The 22,483-nt window shown below is 46.8% G+C and overlaps 1 protein-coding gene and 1 non-coding gene across 2 annotated transcripts in view; both read right to left on the minus strand.

Annotated features, from left to right (window-relative positions):
- The window catches only part of LOC126279090 (tubulin beta-1 chain-like), a 149,797-nt gene that overhangs the window by 53,233 nt on the left and 74,081 nt on the right, over positions 1–22,483 (minus strand). Inside the window, exon 3 of the mRNA XM_049979554.1 lies at positions 8,411–8,737. Within this exon, the coding sequence (XP_049835511.1) occupies positions 8,411–8,737 (327 nt within the window). The remainder of the gene's footprint in view (positions 1–8,410; positions 8,738–22,483) is intronic.
- Positions 3,371–3,442, minus strand: Trnai-aau (transfer RNA isoleucine (anticodon AAU)). Its single transcript has one exon. It is a non-coding gene; the product is annotated as a tRNA-Ile (tRNA).

Genomic DNA, 22,483 nt, shown 5'->3' on the forward strand with positions numbered 1-22,483 from the left:
TCGATCGCTAGAGGCGCGGTGAGGCGACCATTACAGAGTATTCTTGAAGTTGCGCCGCTCAAGAGCCGCATTACCACGGTGATTGTACGAACCGGAAAACCCTTGTGTTGGAGGACCGATTTCAGAAAAGTATGGTCGACACGGTCGAAAGCTTGACGGAAGTCAAGCGATGCCAATGCGCCAGGTAAATGTCGCGAGCGCGCGAGCGCAATCATGTCCCTATAACGGCAAAGGGCCGTATGGATGTTGTTGTCACCGCCCAACGAAGTCTGATCAAGGGAGGTGACGGATCTTGCTGCCTTCTTGAGGCGTGAGGCCAACAAACGGGTGAAAATTTTCATGTCACTGTTGAGTAGAGTGATGGGCCGGTAATCACAGATCCGTGATCGCCCATGTGGCTTAGGGACCAGGATGATGACCCCATCAAGGAAGGTGGCTGGGATCATCGTTGTGGGTGACATCAATTCACGACAGATGGACGTCCAAGCAGGTAACAAAAGGTAGCTAAAATACTTGTAAAAGTCGAGGGGGAGGCCGTCAGGTCCAGGGGACTTGTTGGCAGCCCCCACCTTGATTGCATCTAGGACTTCATCAGAGGTCACTTGTTCCTGAAGTTCTTGAGCCACATCCTCTGGCATGGTGTTGACAGTCATTGCTGCCACCTCCTCAATTAAGGTCGGGGGATGAGGGACGGCAGCGAACAGTTGACGGAAATGAGAATAGAAAGCGTGACCAATGTCGCATTGCGTAGTGTGTCGTCGTCCTTCCGCATCTGTGAGATCGTGGATGAGGGTTCGACAGCGACGTCGGCGTTCCCTGAGAAGGTGGTACATCGATGGCGTTTCATGAGGCATATGGTCACGGGTGCAGGATCTGACAAGAGTCCCTTCTAAGCGCCGTCGCGTGAGGGAAGTGATCTGCGCTTTAGCACGATGCACCATCATCTGACGATCAGGAGAGAAGGCCATCGAAGTGCAGTCACGAAGGACTGCATAATAAAAGTCCATGGTGCTCGCTTGCCAGGCTTTGAAGTCTTTGCCATATCCTATCAGCGCCCTGCGCAGAGCTGGTTTCGCGCATGATACCCACCACGATAAGGTGGATGCGTAGGCGGGGCGACGACGATGACAGAGGGCCCACGCATCCTCACCGATTCGTCGGCAGTCAGGGACAGTCAGGTGGGAAACGTTGAATTTCCACAAGCCGCGGCTGTGCCACACTTGTTGGCGGGCGAGGACGACATCGCAGATGTAGGCGTCATGGTCAGAGAAAGCCTGAGGCCATACTTCGGCATGTCGAGTGCCGGCAGCAAGGGAACGTGTGAGGTATATACGATCGAGACGACTAGATGAATGCGCCGTATAATATGTGAAACCTGCACGGGTGCCATGCACCTTTGTCCATGTGTCAACAAGCTGGAGTCTGTCGATGATGACGGAGAGGGCCGCACAAGGGGAATGATGCGGTAATTGATCTTCAGGCCTTTGCGTGGAGTTGAAATCGCCACCGAGGACCATATCATCTAGGGGACCCTCAAACAGCGGCGTTACCTCGCCAGCAAAGACGTCGACTGGAGCCGGACGGCGCATATACATTGAGGATACGGACGCCGAACAGCGTGAGAGGCATACCCCTAGCATTAGCAAGGTACACTACATCTTCAGCAGGGAGTCCAGAACGGAGGAGGATGGCAACTCCACTACCGTTGTCAGAAGCATGGGAGATGTGTGCCACGTAGCCAGTGGGGGCATGGAAATCGGCGACAAACACTTCTTGGAGGAGGGCAATGTCGACATCAGCAGCATAAATGGTCTCACGGAACATTGCCAGTTTATGGGGGGCCCGAATGGTGGCCAAATTCATCGTCGCTATGCGGTAATGTTGGGGGCGTGCTCCCACCATTGGCACAGATGTTCCGGCAGAGATGTCTGGCTGGCGTGTAACATCTGACGTAGTCACCGTTGTCGTAATCACTGGCTGGAAGGTGGGTCAGGCACCTCCATGGGGCACTGCCTGATGGGAGGACCACCATCTCGAACTGCTCCTTCGTCGATATCATCAGCCCAGGAGACTGGAACAGACGGTGAGCGACTGTCACACTCCTCGAGGGCGAGTTGTAGCGACGCTGCTGTAGTGGGGTCCAGGGAGGCACCCTCCTTGGAATCCGTCATATTCGTGTGAGATCGTTCTTCAGATGGGACATCAGGAGCAGCCTCTCCTGTCGTCAGAACGCTCAAAGGGAGATCACTGTCGTGTATCAGCTCCACTGCCTGTGATGCCACATGAAGAAGTGTGTCGTCAGATGGCGTTTGACTCCTCTTCTTCCGTTTTCTGGGCGACCGTTGCTTTCGGAGGTGCTGTTCGGAATCAGAATGTGGATGTTCGATGTCCGAGGTCGCGCCAGTCTGAAGAAAGGCAGAGGTAGGCACCGCATTCGCGTCGATGTCCATCGAGCTCTGGAGAGTTGGTGGTGTCGTAGCCGTCAGAGGAGATGGTGCCGGTGAGGCCATGGCAGCACCGTCATTTCCAGTGGGGAGTGCCGGGTGGAGAAGAGGTGCTTCCTGAAGTGACGCATCGGGGCTGCGTACGGCTGTGGCGTAGCTATCTGGTAAAGAAGCGGCCGTCACTTTGGGAGCTGAGTCACTGGTCGGGACCTGGAGCAAACGTCGGCGGAGACATTCTGACCGAACATGGCCCTCCTGTCCGCAACCGGCACACGTCCGCGGCTGGCCATCATACATAACGATGGCTCGCACGCCACCTATCAGCAGATAGGATGGTACATGTTTGGAGAGTTCGATTTTGATTTGGCGGACACCATTCAACACGTTGTATGTCGTGAATGTCTGCCATTTCTCCGCGATGTGCCCCACAACATTGCCATAGGGTCGGAAAGCTTCGACGACCACATCTTGCGGCACTTCGAAAGGGAGCTCAAAAACCCGGATTGTTCGAAGTCCGAAACCAGCGTGATCGACCGTCACCTCTCCAATATGCCCGTCAGAATGTTTGAACTTGAGTCCGCGTGCGTGTTGTCGAACTACGTTAGCACACGCTTCCTCCGTCGTCATCTTAATATAGACGATGCTGCTAGTGATAGAGAAATGAATACCTATCACTTCCTGAGGGTCCAGACGTAGCTCTTCGCGAATGAATTGCTCAATTTCAAAAGCGCGTGGTCTAGCATGTTCGGCTTGGAATGTTACTTTAACTGTCGCTCGGCGGTAACAGTGCGCCATGAGGTGCAATAGAAATGGACGCTACACAACACGAAATACCGCGACGCGGAAGTAAACAAACTACGGTGCGCTGTCCGGCGCGCGGAGCCGGTCCGCACGCGACCACGGCCGAAAGCCGACTGAAATTCATCTTTCTCCTGTGAGGATGGAACTCACGACCCCTGGTTTATTAGACCAGTGCTCTACCACTGAGCTAAAGAGGCGCGGCCTGAACAAATCCGATATGTGACGAAACCGAACGACACACTGATTCACCACCTCTTAATCCATGCACGTCCGCGTTTGAGGTAACCACTTTGCTAACAATGAAACGGCATGTTCAAATGGTTCAAATGGCTCTGAGCACTATGGAACTTCACATCTTAGGTCATCAGTCCGCTAGAACTTTTTTTTTTTTGGTCACCAGTCTACTGACTGGTTTGATGCGGCCCGCCACGAATTCCTTTCCTGTGCTAACCTCTTCATCTCAGAGTAGCACTTGCAACCTACGTCCTCAGTTATTTGCTTGACGTATTCCAATCTCTGTTTTCCTCTACAGTTTTTAGCCTCTACAGTTCCCTCTAGTGCCATGTAAGTCATTCCCTCAGTGTTTTCCACAGATTCCTTTCCTCTCCGATTCTGCGTAGAACCTCCTCATTCCTTACCTTATCAGTCCACCTAATTTTCAACATTCGTCTATAGCACCACATCTCAAATGCTTCGATACTCTTCTGTTCCGGTTTTCCCACAGTCCATGTTTCACTACCATACAATGCTGTACTCCAGACGTACACCCTCAGAAATTTCTTCCTCAAATTAAGGCCGGTATTTGATATTAGTAGACTTATCTTGGACAGAAATGCCTTTTTTCCCATAGCGAGTCTGCTTTTGATGTCCTCCTTGCTCCGTCCGTTATTGGTTATTTTACTGCCTAGGTTGCAGAATTCCTTAACTTCATTGACTTCGTGACCATTAATCCTGATGTTAAGTTTCTCGCTATTCTCATTTCTACTACTTCTCATTACCTTCGTCTTTCTCCAATTTACTCTCAAACCATACTGTGTACTCATTAGACTGTTCATTCCGTTAAGCAGATCATTTAATCCTTCTTCACTTTCATTCAGGATAGCAATGTCATCAGCAAATCGTATCATTGATATCCTTTCACCTTGTATTTTAATTCCACTCCTGAACCTTTCTTGCATTTCCATCATTGCTTCCTCGATGTACAGATTGAAGAGTAGGGGCGAAAGGTTACAGCCTTGTCTTATACCCTTCTTAATACGAGCACTTCGTTCTTGATCGTCCACTCTTATTATTCCCTCTTGGTTGTTGTACATATTGTATATGACCCGTCTCTCCATATAGCTTATCCCTACTTTTTCAGAATCTCTTACGGCTTGCACAATTTTATATTGTCGAACGCTTTTTCCAGGTCGACAAATCCTATGAACGTGTCTTGATTTTTCTTTAGCCTTGCATCCATTATTAGCCGTAACGTCAGAATTGCCTCTCTCGCGCCTTTACTTTTACTAAAGCCAAACTAATCGTCAATTTTCTTTTCCATTCCTCTGTATATTATTCTTGTAAGCAGCTTCGATGCATGAGCTGTTTAGCCTATTCTGCGATAATTTTCGCACTTGTCAGCTCTAGCCGTCTTCGGAATTGTGTGGATGATGCTTTTCCGAAAGTCAGATGGTATGTCGCCATACTTATATATTCTACACACCAATGTGAATAGTCGTTTTGTTGCCTCTTCCCCTAATGATTTTAGAAATTCTGATGGAATGTTATCTATCATCAAAGGTTGTTTTGACTTTCCTGTATGCTGAGTCTGTCCTTCCGACAATCATACCTTTTTCGATGTCTTCATAATTTTCCTGCAGCCATTTTCTCTTAGCTTCCCTGCACTTCGTACTTATTTCATTTCTCAGCGGCTTGTATTTCTGTATTCCTGATTTTTCCGGAACATGTTTGCACTTCCTCCTTTCTTCAATCAACTGAAGTATTTCTTCTGTTACCCATGGTTTCTTCGCAGCTACCTTCTTTGTACCTATGTTTTCCTTCCCAACTTCTGTGATGGCCCTTTTTAGAGATGTCCATTCCTCTTCAACTGTACTGCCTACTGCGCTATTCCTTATTGCTGTATCTATAGCTTTAGAGAACTTCAAACGTATCTCTTCTTTCCTTAGAACTTCCGTATCCCATTTCTTTGCGTATTGATTCTTCCTGACTAATGTCTTGAATTTAAGCCTACTCTTCATCACTACTATATTGTGATCTGAGTCTATATCTGCTCCTGGGTACGCCTTACAATCCAATATCTGATTTCGGAATCTCTGTCTGACCATGATGTAATCCAATTGAAATCTTCCCGTATCTCCCGGCCTTTTCCAAGTATACTTCCTCCTCTTGTGATTCTTGAACAGGGCATTCGCTATTACTAGCTGAAACTTGTTACAGAACTGAATTAGTCTTTCTCCTCTTTCATTCCTTGTCCCAAGCCCATATTCTCCTGTAACCTTTTCTTCTACTCCTTCCCCTGCAACTGCATTCCAGTCGCCCATGACTATTAGATTTTCGTCCCCCTTTACATACTGCATTACCTTTTCAATATCCTCAGACACTTTCTCTATCTGTTCATCTTCAGCTTACGACGTCGGCATGTATATCTGAACTTTCGTTGTCGGTGTTGGTCTGCTGTCAATTCTGATTAGGTCAACCCGGTCACTGAACTCTTCACAGTAACACACCCTCTGCCCTACCTTCATATTCATAACGAATCCACACCTGTTATACCATTTTATGCTGCTGTTGATATTATCCGATACTCATCTGACCAGAAATCCTTGTCTTCCTTCCACTTCACTTCACTGACCCCTACTATATCTAGATTGAGCCTTTGCATTTCCCTTTTCAGATTTTCTAGTTTCCCTACCACGTTCAAGCTTCTGACATTCCACGCCCCGATTCGTAGAACATTATCCTTTCGTTGATTATTCAGTCTTTTTCTCATGGTAAACCTCCCCCTTGGCAGTCCCCTCCCGGAGATCCGAATGAGGGACTGTTCCGGTATCTTTTGCCAATGGAGAGATCATCATGGCACTTCTTCGACTGCAGGCCACATGTCCTGTGGATCCACGTTACGTGTCTTTAATGCAGTGGTTTCCATTGCCTTCTGCATCCTCATGTCGTTGATCATCGCTGATTCTTCCGCCTTTAGGGGCAATTTCCCACCCCTAGGACAAGAGAGTGCCCTGAACCTCTATCCGCTCCTCTGCCCTCTTTGACAAGGCCGTTGGCAGAATGAGACTGACTACTTATGCCGGAAGTCTTCTGCCGCCAATGCTGATTATGTATCAAAATTTAGGCAGTGGCTGGGATGGAACCAGGGACCGAAGACTTTTTGATTATGCATCAAAGACGCTACCCCTGGACCACGGGTACCCCTTCCCGGGTCGAACCTGCGACCGTAGCGGTCGCGCGGTTGCAGAATGTAGCGCCTAGAAACGCTCGGCCATTTCGGCCGCCTAAACTGCATGTAAGTGGCATTGTAATTCTTGCTCTAAGGGCAGAAGCAGGCAGCTACCTTGTTCATGTGCAGAATATCTAATAACAAATCAATCTTAAATGTACCGATTTAAAGCCTTATATTTAAAATGTGCAGTACCTTTAAATATTCTACGTTTGAAGGATGTATTTATTTGTTTGAATTGCTTAAGTATTTCAATGAAAAATATAGTTTTTTGTGATATCGATACTTTTATAGGTGGGTAGGCCAATATTTTACTCGACTATGTATCGATAGTTTCTTTTGATATATCGAGCTCTGATAGTGTTAACTTTTTAAATATCGACATATCGGATACCGGATTTTTTTAAAAATTCAACCCTCCTACACGTGACGTTGGCAGAGGTTCTGGAGTATGGAAGCGAAAGCTGGTGGCTCGAGTACATCACCGCATCAACGAAGCGACTCGGTGACATTCATAGTGCATGGGGAATTGGAGAAGTGTGATAATGGAATGGGATGCAATGAAAACTGCAGTCTAATAAGTATACGTTTGATGAATCCATTATTTCATCATAATAATTCAAAAATATTGAGACTCCACAAGAAAAACAGGCTTGAACATAAATGCAAATTATAGCCAACTCCGGAGGTGGCGCCGTTTTATTTTACCATAAACGGCACCTTTGAAATGTCCTCAATATGTTGCAAGTATCATTCGTCATCAGAAAAGTGATCTGTTTAGTTGTAAGTGCATTATATCGGAGCATAGTGAATTCGTACGTTGGCAAATCGATGAAGCTCCTGTGGTGGATGCTACCGTAACCAAGGCAGCCGAATTGTATGGTGCTTCAGGAGACACCGTTTCGAAGATTTATACGGTAAAGTGGAAAACATTATCCGCTAAGTCACAACGTTGGCGAAAGTGTGCGCTGAGTGATCGTGATGGTCGGCTATTTCAAGTGGATTAAGACGAAAAATAAGAAGACGACAGCTGCAAAAGCCACTGGGCATATTAATAGAATAAAAATACGCATCAGTTCACCATAATTCATTATTTATTTCACGAACGGTTTCTAAGCCTAAAGCTGCATATTCAGGTGCCACCATAGAATCTCGACACCACGACGCGTAAATGAGGTGGGAGCTCCGGTTATTGATTATGCTATCCATGACTGGCTCGTACCGAGAACCTTTTTTGTTACTATAATTATTCGGTGCCATCTGAAGATGGTGCTTTAGCATTCGAAACCTGTTGTGTAGTTCAAAAATGGTTCAAATGGCTCTCAGCACTATGGGGCTCAACTGCTGTGGTCATCAGTCTCCTAGAACTTAGAACTACTTAAACCTAACTAACCTAAGGACATCACACACATCCATGCCCGAGGCAGGATTCGAACCTGCGACCGTAGCAGTCGCACGGTTCCCCTGTCGTGTAGTAAATAAGAAATTGCAGTAAACTGAAGAGGATTTTTATTCTATTAACATACTGAGAAGGTATTTGAAGATAGGATTTTGGTTATACTGTACCATAGAGCCTTTATTGGCATACCTTCAAGGTTACCCAAAGATGTGACGAACCAGGCCAGAGCCTCTCAGTAACTGCCATCTAAACACCTTTCAGTTGTTTGGAGAGGCGCCAATATCGCTAGGAGCGCGGAAGAAACGGCATCGCACGTACCTGAGGCAAGTGGTCACTCCGGACATGGTGAGCGAGACGAGGTGATTGAGGTCGCCGTACGTGGGCGTAGCGAGCTTCAGCGTACGGAAGCAGATGTCGTAGAGAGCCTCGTTGTCGATGCAGAAGGTCTCGTCGGTGTTCTCGACCAGCTGGTGCACGGAGAGCGTGGCATTGTAGGGCTCGACCACCGTGTCAGACACCTTTGGTGATGGCACCACTGAGTAGGTGTTCATGATGCGGTCAGGGTACTCCTCGCGGATCTTGGAGATGAGCAGTGTGCCCATCCCGGAGCCGGTGCCGCCGCCCAGGGAGTGCGTCAGCTGGAACCTACAGGCAGTGTGACCACCACAACAGATTTAAAACAGGTCCATTTCAAGGATAAGACGTAAGGGTAGTAATGTTTCAGCAGTAATAATGGGCAGCATCTCCTCCAGTTTGGTATCACTGGATGTTAAGAATCCGTACTTCATTGTTCCTGTAAAGAAAGCTGTTGTAACGGCGATCGGAACAGTCGCGGGGTTGCGGTGACGGAAACGCGGCGGGACCCGCGGAGCAGCCCGCGAATAACAACACAACGGGAGGGGACGGACACGACCAACGCTTACGACAACAAGAACGAAACAACAGAGTCAAGAAAATCTGACTAGACAACCACGTCCACTTATAAACAAAACACGGAAGTAAATGCGCTGTCTAAGTCGAGGAGATATGTTCAGAGACGTACCCAAGGTTAGACTGACAGGCTGACCGAGAGGCAGGCGCGTAAGTACGCTTTCGGGGGCGCAGCTATTGGCCGCTGCTACCATGCAACCACGTGTTCCACTGTGGCGCCCTCACTCTAAATGCGGGCCAGGAGACGCGCCCCGCCACAGCTTACAGCGCGATGGTGCAAAGACCTCTAGGGGTCTTCGACGTCCGTGACGTCTGGTGGGGATTCAAATTCCGCGGCGGGCGGTACCAGAAAAGCGACATGTAAAAATTCCCTTAAATACTGGAAAATTTCAAGGCAAGAGACCATATAATTCATTCTTATTTTACAGCTGATTATAAGTTTTAATCACTTCACTTTTAATCATAAGTTTTAAATTCAAATCAGATGTTCGGCCATGGAGCCCAGCAGTTAATGACTGACCAAGCTATTATGGGTACAACTGTTTGTAATAACCTTTACGTAGACGATACTTTGTTGCTTGTTGCCGAAGAAGATGTATTACGCTGTTGCATAAGTTCGTAACATTTTTGTTTTATTTGTTGCTATACGTTTATTTACGCATTATTATTTTTTATTTGTCGTTACCTGTTGCTATTTAACTTTACACATTTTCGTATGGAAATGGTGATTAGAGCTGTGGAGACTAGAAAATGGAGTGCAGAGTGCAGAAATCAGAACATTAGTGACATATTCTTCGGTTTGATTTCAATAGAGAGTTGACGGCAGCGGAGGCCATGTTGGTTTGCCTGGGAATGACGCTGCTGATGCTGAAACCATGGCCACCGTCCATCTCGGTCGGCCCGCCTCTTACTCCGTTCCCTCACAAAATACTTTTCTCTATCAGCGTATCACGTTACTTTGGCATGACCGTTGGAGCTCGCTTCATGGGAACAAACTCAGATATGTCAAACCACTCCCAGCAGCCTGGTAGACTTCCTCCCGGCCGTCTCGCCGTGAGGAAGTAATGTTAGCTCGGTTGCCAATAGGACACTGCCGCTATAGTCACCGCCACTTGTTGAGTGGCAACCCTGCACCCAGCTATCCTTTCTGTAGCCAGCCATTAACAGTCAGACATTTCCTGATCCTCTGCCCCTATTTCAGCCACTTACGCCTCGGGGTCGGGCTGCGGCCGGCCTTGCAGGACGTTTTGGCAGATGATGTGCGAACTGTGGCTCGTGTTTTAAGTTTCTTTAAAAGCAGTAATATGGCAAAAGAGATTTCATTTCTACCTGGTGACTCCGGTTTCTTGTCGACGTCTTTTAGTTACTCTTCCGTAACGTCTTGATGTTTTAGATTTGTTTTTTTTTTATTTTCTTTTGTACTGGACCTCGTAACTGTTTTCCCCTCGCGGTCTCAGCATTCTCTGGTTCTTTAGTGAGCGTTTATGACTTTAGATATTTGGCGCCTTGAAACAACACAAAAAAAACCATTTGCGTCGTGTATGGGGATAATGCCACTGGACAGAGCACGGCAAGAAAATGGTTTTCTCGTTGTAAGCAGGATCGTTTTGACATGAGTGACTCTCCATTTGCAGAAAGACCTTCGGGCTCTAATGAAGATCGTTTAAACGCATTAATCCACAACGAACCACGCCATTATACTCAAGAACTGACAAATTTGATGAACGGTCATCATTCCACCATCGTGCAACATTTGCATGCATTGTGTAATGTTGAAAAATCGGGTGCATGGCTACTGCCTGCTCTAAGCAAGAATTAATAAATTCAGCGGGTGGCGATATATACATCTCTGAATTCTGGTCATCAACTGGCTCGTGAACTACACCGACCATTCGCATCCTGTATCGTTACTCGCCGTGCTAAAGATAATACCATGCATCTGGTCAAAAAGCGACGGTGTAGTGTGTTACGAATAGCTTCCCCGAGATGTAGCCGTGACTGCTGACATTTGTTGTCAACAACTGAGACGTCTTGCAGTGGCAATCCGAGAACAACGACCAGGAAGTCATTCCGCATCCACGTTATTCAGTGTTGTGGTTGGCAGGAGAGCCAACACCGTATTACTAAAGGAGGCCGAAATGCAAGCGTCTCAGCTCACGCAGGCTGGCGTGAGGTCTGGAACATGACAAGGGAATTAGAATTGAGAAAAACGGAGGTAGCTAGTTCAATACTTAACTTTAATCCATTAAGAACGTCGCTCGTTACAGTACATGATTCACAATATCAATGGTAAAGTAATATGGCGCCTTGCTAGGTAGTAGCAAATAACGTAGCTAAAGGCTATGCTAACTATCGTCTCGGCAAATGAGAGCGTAGAAGTCAGTGAACCATCGCTAGAAAAGTCGGCTGTACAACTGGGGCGAGTGCTTGGAAGTCTCTCTAGACCTGCCTTGTGGCGGCGCACGGTCTGAAATCACTGGTAGTGGCGACACGTGGGTCCGACGTATACTAACGGACCGCTGCCGATTTAAAGGCTACCACCTGGCGGTGACACCACATTCCTCCCCCGCAAATCGGCGTACGGTTGTGGCATAAGGCTTCCGCCCGCCGTGGGGAGGACCCCATGTTGACGTATGCGACGAGGTGGGGAGCCTAACAACAGGCGAGGCTGTGCCACCCGCACCCTGCGATTCGGACCGCGGGGAGCTAGGAAACGCCTGAAAACCTGCTCCAGGGTGCACGCCAACATGCGGTGTATGCGCCCGTAGAGACACAGGAGGGGCCGAAGGGTCGACCTCCATCGGGCCGGGGCACCCGACGGGCGAAGACGACATGCTGCGGAGCGGGCAAGAGTTCCATGTCGGAGGACAACTGGTCACGGGAAGCGATCGGTGGCGCGTGACCCAGGGAGGCGCCCGGCGGCTGCAGCGACGCGTCCACTGCGGGCGTCGCCGGCGGGAGAACAGGAGGCGGCGGCGCCGGCGCGTCGCCATGGGGCAAAATGGAAGGCAGCGTAGGTAACACCTCGGGCTGAGGCGAGCCAGAATATGGGTCCCCGGGGCGCTGACTGGACGGCACGGTCACTGAAAGCAGACGGCGAGCGGCAGATCCCGTGCGACGACAGAGGCGCAGCTGATTGAGATGCCGGCGCACCTCACCAGAGGCCCCCAAAACCAGATACATAGCGCGTCCGAGGCAGCGAAAAATGTGCCCTTCAAGCCAACGCCGTGAACCTCGGTAGTGGCGATAGTAGACAATGTCGCCTGGAGCAAAAGCAGGTGTCTGCCGCTGCACAGGAACCTGATGCGGCGGATGGAGCAAAGACCTCAAGGTTCGATGATGACGACGGTGGAGCAACTCAGCCGGCAAGCGACCATCTCGGGGATGAGAGCGATACAAGGAAAAAAAGAGCAATAACGCGACCTCCCGAGAATGCGACTCTTTCAAATGCAACATCTGTGATTTGAAAGTGCTGTCCAATCGTTCAGCGGCACCGTTTGACTATGGCGAAAACGGTGCGGACGTCAGATGTTGAATACCATTGGCCTTGCAGAATGACTGAAATTCTACGGACATGAATTGTGGGCCATTGTCGTAAACAATAGTCTGTGGAAGACCTTCAATGCAAAAGATAGCGGATAACGCTTGGATGGTGGCAGATGACGTCGTGGAAGACATCCGGACAACAAAAGGAAAATTACTGAATGAATCTACCACAACCAACCATCGAGCATTCCAGAATGGACCAGCAAAATCGAAGTGTAAGCGTTGCCAAGGGGTAATGGCATTTGGCCATGCAAAGAATTTCCGCGGTGGTGCTGATGGTTGTTCGGTACACACTATGCAAGAAGAGCACATATTCCTAATCGAGGCATCGATTCCGAACCAAGTACAGTGCTGACGAGCAAGTTGTTTCGTTCTCACCATACCCCAATGTCCTTGGTGGAGAAGCTGTAAGACAGAGGACTGTAACGAACGTGGTACCACGACCCTGGACTGATCATTATCAGAACGCAACAGCAAAACACCACGTCGTACAAAAAGTCTCTCCTTGGGAGCAAAAAATCGGCGTACCAACGGGTCCCCGATCCGTGACATTGACAAGGGCCATTGCGTAGCAACAAAACGCAGAACGGGAGCAAGGACAGGGTCCTCAGCTGTGGCTGTAACTACGCGACGAAAATCAATCGGAAACGATTCAACCACGTCATCGGTTTCCGCATCAATGAACATGTAAGCAAGTTCGGAGGAATCGAATGCTCTATCCTCAGCAACAGGCAAACGGGACAACGCGTTGGCGTTTCCGTACTTAGAAGTGGACCGATACAAGATATCGTAGCGGTACTACGAGAGGAAAATAGACAGGCGAATGAATTTCTGCGCTGTACGTGGAGGTACAGGCTTGGTCGGATGACAAAGCGATGTCAAGGTTCGTGGTCTGTGATTATGGTAAAGTGGCGACCATATAAGAAATCATGAAACTTTGTAACACCAAATGCGAGAGCCAATGCTTCTTTCTCGATCTGTGAATAATTTCTTTGAGCAGACGAGAGCAATTTGGGCCCAAAGGCAATTGGGCGATCGCGCGATCCATCTTTGTGCGCAAGCACAGCACCGATCCCGAAATCCGATGCATCCACCATCAACAAAAGGGGCTTCTAGGGATCGAATGGCGTAAGGCAAATATTGGAAAGCAACGCCGATTTCAACTGGCGAAAGGCGCGTTCGCACTCCGTCGTCCAGACGAACGGAACACCCTTACGGCGTAAGCGATGAAGCGGAGCTGAAATGGAAGAGGCATGTGGTATATAACAGTGATAATAATTAATTTTTCCCAGCACACTCTGTAGCTGCTTCAAATTCTGCGGCGAAGGCAAATCTTGCACGGAGGTGCGTTGGACTGGGATGTTTGCGTTGGGCATTGAGTACATGCCCCAAGTATGGCAAGTCCCGAGCAAAAAACACACATTTGTCCTTCCGCAAGCGAAGACCATTTTGTCGCAAGACCTGAAATAATGTTCTGAGATTGGCCAAATGTTCTTCTTCCGTCTTTCCGGAGATCACAAAATGGCTCAGATAATTTACTGCAGTAGGGACTGACGCACGAACAGATTGTAGATATTGCTGAAACAATGCAGGGGCGGATGCACACGCGAATGGCAGTCGTTTGAATTGATACAACCCAAGATGCGTGTTAACCACCAAAACGCGCTGGGGTTCTTCGTCCACGTACGCATCTGCCAGGTCCAACTTCGACAAATATTTACTGGGGCACAGTTTGTCAAAAAGGTCTTCCGGGCGGGGTAAAGGAAAAGTTGTAATCACCAGTTGTGGATTCACTGTTGCCTTGAAGTTCACACAAAGTCTCAACTTTCCGGAAGGTTTCGGCGAAATTACTAAGGGTGATGCCCAGAGAGAAGCCTTCACACGTTCAATTACACCTTGTGATTCCAAATCGTGTAATGTTTTTGCGATCTCATCACGCAATGCGTGGGAAACATTGCGCGCTCTGAAAAATTTCGGTAGTGCGTTTACTTTCAGTTCCACATGTGCTTTATAGTTCTTAGTGCAACCAAGGCCCAGTGGAAAAATGTGTGCAAATTCTTCACATAGACGAGAAACACTGTCTGAAGGCACCGTCTGCTTCACTGAGAGAAGCTGATTTACTATAGGCAATTTAAACAACTGAAATAAATCGAAACCAAACAAGTTCACTGCAGAAGAAGACCGAAGGACGTAAAATGACACATGTTTTGTTTGTCCTCTGTATGTTGCAAGAAGGCTGCACTGTCCTAACACAGGGATCTCTTGTCCTGAATAGCTGTTTAACGTAACATTTGCGGCACGCAACGGAGGTGTGCCCAGCAGTTTGCAAGTGTCTTGATTGGTTAGTGAAACTGCAGCTCCGGTATCGAGCTGGAATGGTATGACTTTGCCGTTAATGTCCAAGTCTACAAAAAGTTTATTGTCCTGCTGACGACAAGAGCGACTGTCTCGTGCAACGTGAACTGACACTGGTACATAATCACTTGCAACTTGACGGGAATTCCGGCGATGTCGACGCTCACTATTTGTGGGTCGAACAGTCACTGTTAGAGAGAGTGGCACTGGGCGGAGTGGAATAAACTGCATGAATTTCCATGGGCGAAGTTTCGCGAGCCTGAGTATCCCTGGTTCGATTCCGATTCCGGTGCGAAGCAAAGGGCCTGGAACGGTTTTGAGCTTCCGATCTGTGCTTTTTCTGGCAAACACTCTGAACATGTCCTTTTTTATTACAATAAAAGCAAATAGCTTGGTGTGACGGGCAGTTCTCATTCGAATGTTTAGTAGTACACCGCGGGCATGATTTGATCACTGCATTTGCATGCCGGCGCGGCACACGTGTTTGAGAGCCTGACGGCAGCGGCGCGGCCGGGCGCGAGGGCTGTTTACTGCTCCGTGCAGCTCGCCAAGCGGGCCGGTTAACCAGACACACTGCTGGCGGAGTTTCAAATGGTTAGTCTGACCTGCCCTACGTTTTGTACGAAAGAAGGTATACCGTTTGGCAACTACATTGACTGATTCTTTGAAATATGGATCTAATGAAGACAAAGTTTCGTCGTAGGACAGAGTTGCTACGTCGCGTCGGGGAAATAATTTGACTATCACACGGTACGTGGTCACCGCTACTGAAGAAAGGAGAAAAGCCTGCCGTTCGTTACATTGAATTCTGTAGGCGGCGAGATGGAATCCAAATTGGCGTAACCACTCCGTCCAGCTTTTCAGTGCAGCATCAAAAGGTCGAAAAGTTGGTGCAACAGCGTGTTTTGGCTGTGTTAGTGGTGAAGCGGCTGCTGCCGCATCGTTTTCCATCGCACGTTGACCCTGGACGACCTGTCCATGGGCATCCAGCAATGCCTGCGTCTGCTGATTCTGTAAGCGATAAAATTCGGACAGTACATCTGGAGGTTGCGGCGAAGCCATTACACAAGTAAATCAGGGCAATATCGATAAGAACACTTTTACTCTCGTCGCCAATGTTGTGGTTGGCAGGAGAGCCAACACCGTATTACTAAAGGAGGCCGAAATGCACGCGTCTCAGCTCACGCAGGCTGGCGTGAGGTCTGGAAAATGACAAGGGAGATAGAATTGAGAAAAACGGGCGTAGCTGTTGGAATACTTAACTTTAATCCATTCATGAAGAACGTCGCTCGTGACAGTACATGATTCACAATATCAATGGTAACAGAATATGGCGCCTTGCCAGGTCGTAGCAAACAACGTAGCTGAAGGTTATGCTAACTATCGTCTCGGCAAATGAGAGCGTAGAAGTCAGTGAACCATTGCTAGCAAAGTCGGCTGTACAACTGGGGCGAGTGCTAGGAAGTCTCTCTAGACCTGCCGTGTGGCGGCGCTCGGTCTGCAATCACTGATAGTGGCGACACGCGGGTCCGACGTATACTAACGGACCGCGGACGATTTAAAGGCTACCACCTAGCAAGTGCGGTGCCTGGCGGTGACACCACATTCAATTGATATTGTGCTCTCAGATTCTCACCTTTTCCGCTCACTATCAAACTACCTTAGAGGAGCTTCCTTTCTGGGGAAAATGCTCTCCGAACATGTCTCTACGATATCTTCGCCTCAAAACCTCGTGATCTCTTCAGTAGCTGAACTGGAAAGGCACCCCAGCGTCGCCATACTGTTGTAAATAGTGAAGGAGAATATGTCATTAATGACGTCTTTGTTATGTTTATTAAACTTACATAAAACGGCGGCGAACTTATGCTCCATCCTAACAGAAGAAATAGTAAAAAACTTGAGCGACGTCCATAGAAAAATGGAGTTTCCAGTAGAGTAAGAAACTGACAGCAGTTTGCAGTTCCTCAGTTTGACCACTACTAAGAAGGGATATAAGCACACATTTATCGTTCACAGTTAACCGGTGAGACTTGAGGCTTTAATTTCCAGTGATTCGTGCCATCAGATGTTTATAAAAAAACTACTTTCCATAACTTTGTACAAACAGCGGACAATGTGTCAATGGCCAGGAAGAATAAAGAGGCGGGACTAAACATCATTATGAAGATTGTCAACAACGGTTACAAATGTTGTACAATGCATGATGCCCGGCACCACACACACACACACGCACACACACACACACACACACACACACACACACACACATATATATATATATATATATATATATATATATATATATATATATATATATATAAAAATTCAGTCCGCATCCTGTGATGCAGTGTGTAACAAACAGACAGGAAGAACATTTTCCACCAGTGACAAGAAAGATAAAAATGCATTCAATTAATTATGATAAATCAGCTGTTCGATCCATGTAAACGAAATAGGGGAATAGAAGATGACGTAAAAATCTTGCGCAGGAAAAGAACGGGAGATGACTCGACTTACTGGAACAATGAAATCGTCATTCATAAAAAAGAAGACATGGCAGTATACTGAGTTCGCAAGTGAAAGAGAAGAAAAAGAGATTTTAGTATTATTTTAAGGTGGCCTAATAGAGACACCAGTGAGGCCCCTCGCAAACTGTGTCAGATTCTGATAACTCTGTCTCACAACGAATACGCGACACCTCCCTGTCCTTCCAGTAGCCGCGTGGAAAGGCCGTGCGGTTACAAACGCCATGTCACGGATTGTGCGGCTTGTCCCTCCGGAGGTTCGAGTCCTCCCTCGGACATGGGTGTGTGTGCGTTGTTCTTAGCATAAGTTAGTTTAAGTAGTGTGTAAGTCTTCGGACCGACGACCTCAGCAGTTTGGTCCCTTATGAATTCAGCACATTTGAACACTTTTTGTCCTTCCAGTGATCACTTAACTCCCGACGGCGTTTACGCTCTTCATATAATCTACCACACCTGAAAACTACCACACCTAGTGAAGTTATAAACGAAAAACACTAATGCACGGTTTTTTATGTCCATTCTTGTGATCGGAGGTCAGGGGGACTTCAGCCGTTCACTTACGAAGTGAAAATGAGCGTAGGGAGCGCAATGAGAGAAGGGTTCAATGTTTTTTACTGACCTGAGTAAAAACCCTAAGAGATTTTGGTCGTATGTAAAATCAGTAAGTGGGTCGAAATCCTCTATTCATTGTCGCAGCGACCACACCGTTACCGAAACGGAAGAACAGAGAGAAGGCCGAAATACTGAATTCGGTCTTCACAGCGGAAGATCGTAACACTTTCCCTCTTTTCAACGGTCGTACGAGCGTCGAAATGGCAGATATTAAGATAACCTATCGCGGAACTGAACAGCAGCTACCATCGCTTGGTAGATCAGATAACTACTATACTCTATAAAGATTACGCGAAAGAGCTTCCTATCCTTCTAGCAGTAATTTATCGTCTATCACTTAAGCAAGGCAAGCGCAGGTCATTCCGGTTTTAAGAAAGGCCACAAGGCAGACCCACACAATTATATACCTATATCGTCGACGTCGATTTATTGTAGAATTATGGAACATGTTTTATGCTAAAGAATTGTGATGTTTTTGGAAAGTGAAAATCTCCTCTATAAAAATCAACATGAATTCCGCAAACAGAGATCCTGCGAAACTCAGCTCGCTCTGTTCCTCCATGAGATCCACGGCACAGTAGACAACGGTGTTCACGGTGTTCCTTGATTTCAGTAAGGCATGTGACACTGCCCCTCACTGTCGTTTAATGAAAAAAAATAAGCTTACTGCTGGATTCAAGATTTTCTTGCAGATATAACTCAACACATCGATCTTAACGATACAAAATCGACAGATGTAAAGGTAATATCCGAAGTACCACAGAGAAGTATGTTAGGACGGTTGCTGTTTACAATATATATTTAGATATATAAACGATCTAGTAGAAAGCGTCGGAAGCTCTTTAAGGCTATTCGCAGATGATGCAGTTGTCTATACCAAAGTAGCAATGCCGGAAGATAGTAAGAATTTGCAGTACGACCTGGAGAGAATTGGTGAACGATGTAGGCTCTGGCAGTTGACCCTGAACGTAAATAAATGTAACTTATTGGGCATACATAGGCAGAGAAATCCACTGCACAGCTACACTATCGATGACAAATAGCTGAGACAACGTCTGCTGTAAAATATCTAGGCGTAACTATGCAGAGCGACCTTAAGTGGAATGACCACATAAAAGAGATACAGGGAAAAGCAGACGCCAGACTAAGATTCATTGGAAGAATCTTAAGGAAATGTAACTCACCACGAAAGAAGTGGCTTATAAGGCGCTTGTTCGCCCGATTCTTGAGTACTGTTCATCTACCTGGGATCCCTATCAGGTAGGACTGATAGAGGAGATAGAGAAGATCGAACGAAGAGCTGCGCGTTTCTTCACGAGATCGTTTAGCTGGCGAGAGAGTGTTACGGAGATGCTAAACAAATTCCACTGGCAGACGTTGCAAGAGAGGAGTTGTGCATCACGGAGAGATTCACTATTGAAATCTCCGGATAGCACTTTTCAGGAGGAGTCGAACAACACATTACCTCGCCGGGCGCTGTGACCTAGTGGTTCTAGGTGCTTCAGTCCGGAATCGCGCTGCCGCTACAGTCGCAGGTTCGAATCCTGCCTCGGGCATGGATGTGTGTGATGTTCTTAGGTTCGTTAGGTTTAAGTAGTTCTACGTCTAGGGGATTGATGACCTCATATGTTAAGTCCCATAGTGCTACGAGCAATTTTAACCATTTTTTGAACACATTACTTTATATATTACTTCACCACGAGAAACAAATTCGAGAAATTAGAGCCAATACAGAGGCTAACAGACAGTCAATCTTCCCACGCACTATTCGCGAGTGGGACAGGTTTGGGGGACCAGATAGTGGTACCGAAAGTACCCTCCGCCACACACCATCAGGTGGCTTGCGGACTGTGATGAAGATGAGATGTAGATTAAACACCTATAGTCATCCTGATGATGCCATTTATTGTATGCCTATCAGTTTCGGTGTTTCATTGTACCACCTTCAGGCATTAGCTGATGCTAAAGTGGTTAACATCATCCGTATGTGCGATGCATCAGTGGCCAGCATCATAGTTACAGGAAGTCTGCGTAAACTAGTTATGTTGGCCACTGATGCATGGTGTTAACTCCTTTTGAATCAGGTAAGGCCTGAAGATGGTTGAAATGAAGCACCGAAACTGGTAGCCATACAAATAAATGACGCCATAAGGACAGCTGTTGCTGTTTCATTTTCTTACGTTGCTGCATGTGTACGGAGTTACGCTGAAGTCTTACCACGTCTTCTGCGTCCTTCAGTTTATTTGTCGTGCAGTGTATTAAAACAGTTTGTAGGTATCTGAAAAGGTCAGATGTTAGGCTTTACGTTTTCGTTTTTTGCAAAAAATGACACGTATCTTTTTAAATAACTAATCATTCCAACATTTCTATGAAGATCACAACTAACTTAGATCCATGATGCATGTGTGATACAGAACTGGTCCGAAGGCGACACTGTGGATTTTCTTCATGCCAAGTGGCATAAGATTCAGCATAACTTCATCCATAGTTAGCCGTCTGAATCTATTAGCGATACGTTGTTCTCATCCCCAATTACTTATCCGAATTTGTGGATATTAAAATTTACTGAACGCCCTAAGCACTTTCAGTTTGCTGGCACTCTGAAGGTAATACCGAAACTGCTATTAATTATCTACATCTGCTAAAAGTTCGTGTGCTTGGCTTTGGAGCTGTTCTGTAAAATAACCAATCGTTATACCTAAATGTCAATCACATGAAAGTTCAGCTCATCTCATTCTTCGTCTAGCGAATATCGAGTTTGCTTATTTTCGATTAAGGCGTATTTTGATAAGAAATTTTGTTTTGTATGTTGTTTTGACAGACAGTGTCATTTACTTTCCATGAAATGAGAACGTAGAGGCCTATCATAATGAAATACATCTTCTTGGAAAGCTACTTTACTGCGTCAGGCTGGGGCTACGTCATCCACAACTATTTGCTCCTTTCCTGATACATTTACGATAGTGCGTGAGAGAAATGACCGCCGCTAAGTCCCCATGTCAACTGTTATAGCTTCCGTCTTCCCGTTGCAGCCATTTGGTGAGATTTATACGTGAAGAAAAGCAGAGTCGTCCTGGAAACAAATCGAACAATCGAGGTCAACCGACCATAGTTTCATCCTCTAGCAATAGCATCTATTACATGCGGTGGGTGTAAGCAAATCGCTCTCCCGGACGTCGTCGGGGTAGCAGACTTGATGCCACTACTTCTTATAGCATCACTACTTAAATGGTTCACGACGCTGAGTGAAGTCCGTTCCGGTCCTCCTACCGAAAAGAAATTTCTGATAGTGGTGGTGGTGGTTAGTGTTTAACGTCCCGTCGACAACGAGGTCATTAGAGACGGGGCGCAAGCTCGGGTTAGCGAAGGATTGGGAAGGAAATCGGCCGTGCCCTTTCAAAGGAACCATCCCGGAATTTGCCTGAAACAATTTAGGAAAATCACGGAAAACCTAAATCAGGATGGCCGGAGACGGGATTGAACCGTCGTCCTCCCGAATTCGAGTACAGTATGCTTCCTGACAGTACCGAAAGTCGAACCCAGGTCGTCAGCATCGCAGGCGGACTGGGATGTATGTGGGAAACACTAATATGATTCACTGGCTTTTCCTGGAAGCTAATCTTTTGGAATTTTAATTCCAGTCTCCCCTGATGATGGCTTGAGCGTGAGCTTCGTCTTTAGTAAGGAAACTACATTTCCTGAGGAGTCTTGAGGTAACTTTGTCAGATATCAACTTTTCATATATCGAATTTACTGTGCTCAGTCTACTTTAGATAGCTTCAGAAGTATACTCCTAAATGACTTAGGTTTTACTGTTCCAACGATTTATAGCCAATAGTGTATGCGACCAGTAATGGAGCATTGCGTCTATTTATGTAGAACATGTTACATTTATTTTGAGAGTCGTTTCTCCCGTCACTGCATAAAGCATCGACAATTTGCAAGTACCTCTGCACTTTGTTGTAACATTCTTTGCAGCTTTTCAAGTACCAATAAAGGCGACATGTGGTAATAAATCACCCAACGATGTACATCTGTCGATGCGATATAAGTAGGTGAAAACATTTTTCAGCAGTGATACTGGCCTTTGAATTTCCGCAATAGTCCTTGCTTTGTAAAAGAAAAAGACAAATATAGGTGCGGATATCCGCAAAGTAATTACTACTGCGTCACCGAAATGAATATCAAAACGTTCCACAGTACACTTCATATGGCACACACAGAGACCTTTGACCGAACAAACCGGAATGTCAAAGATTCCCAGGGAGGAATATTTGCCACAATCAGAAGTTCACCCACTCTCGCCCGCCCCCGCATATTATAGTACCGGCATTTTTTTCCCTTTTGTACGGTGCCAAACTTTATTTTATTGCTTGCTTTGTTTTCATGAAAGACTGACGTTTTTATGAGTAATTTTTAATAT

This window comes from Schistocerca gregaria, chromosome 6, assembly GCF_023897955.1.
Source record: "Schistocerca gregaria isolate iqSchGreg1 chromosome 6, iqSchGreg1.2, whole genome shotgun sequence".
Taxonomy (NCBI): Eukaryota; Metazoa; Arthropoda; class Insecta; order Orthoptera; family Acrididae; genus Schistocerca; species Schistocerca gregaria.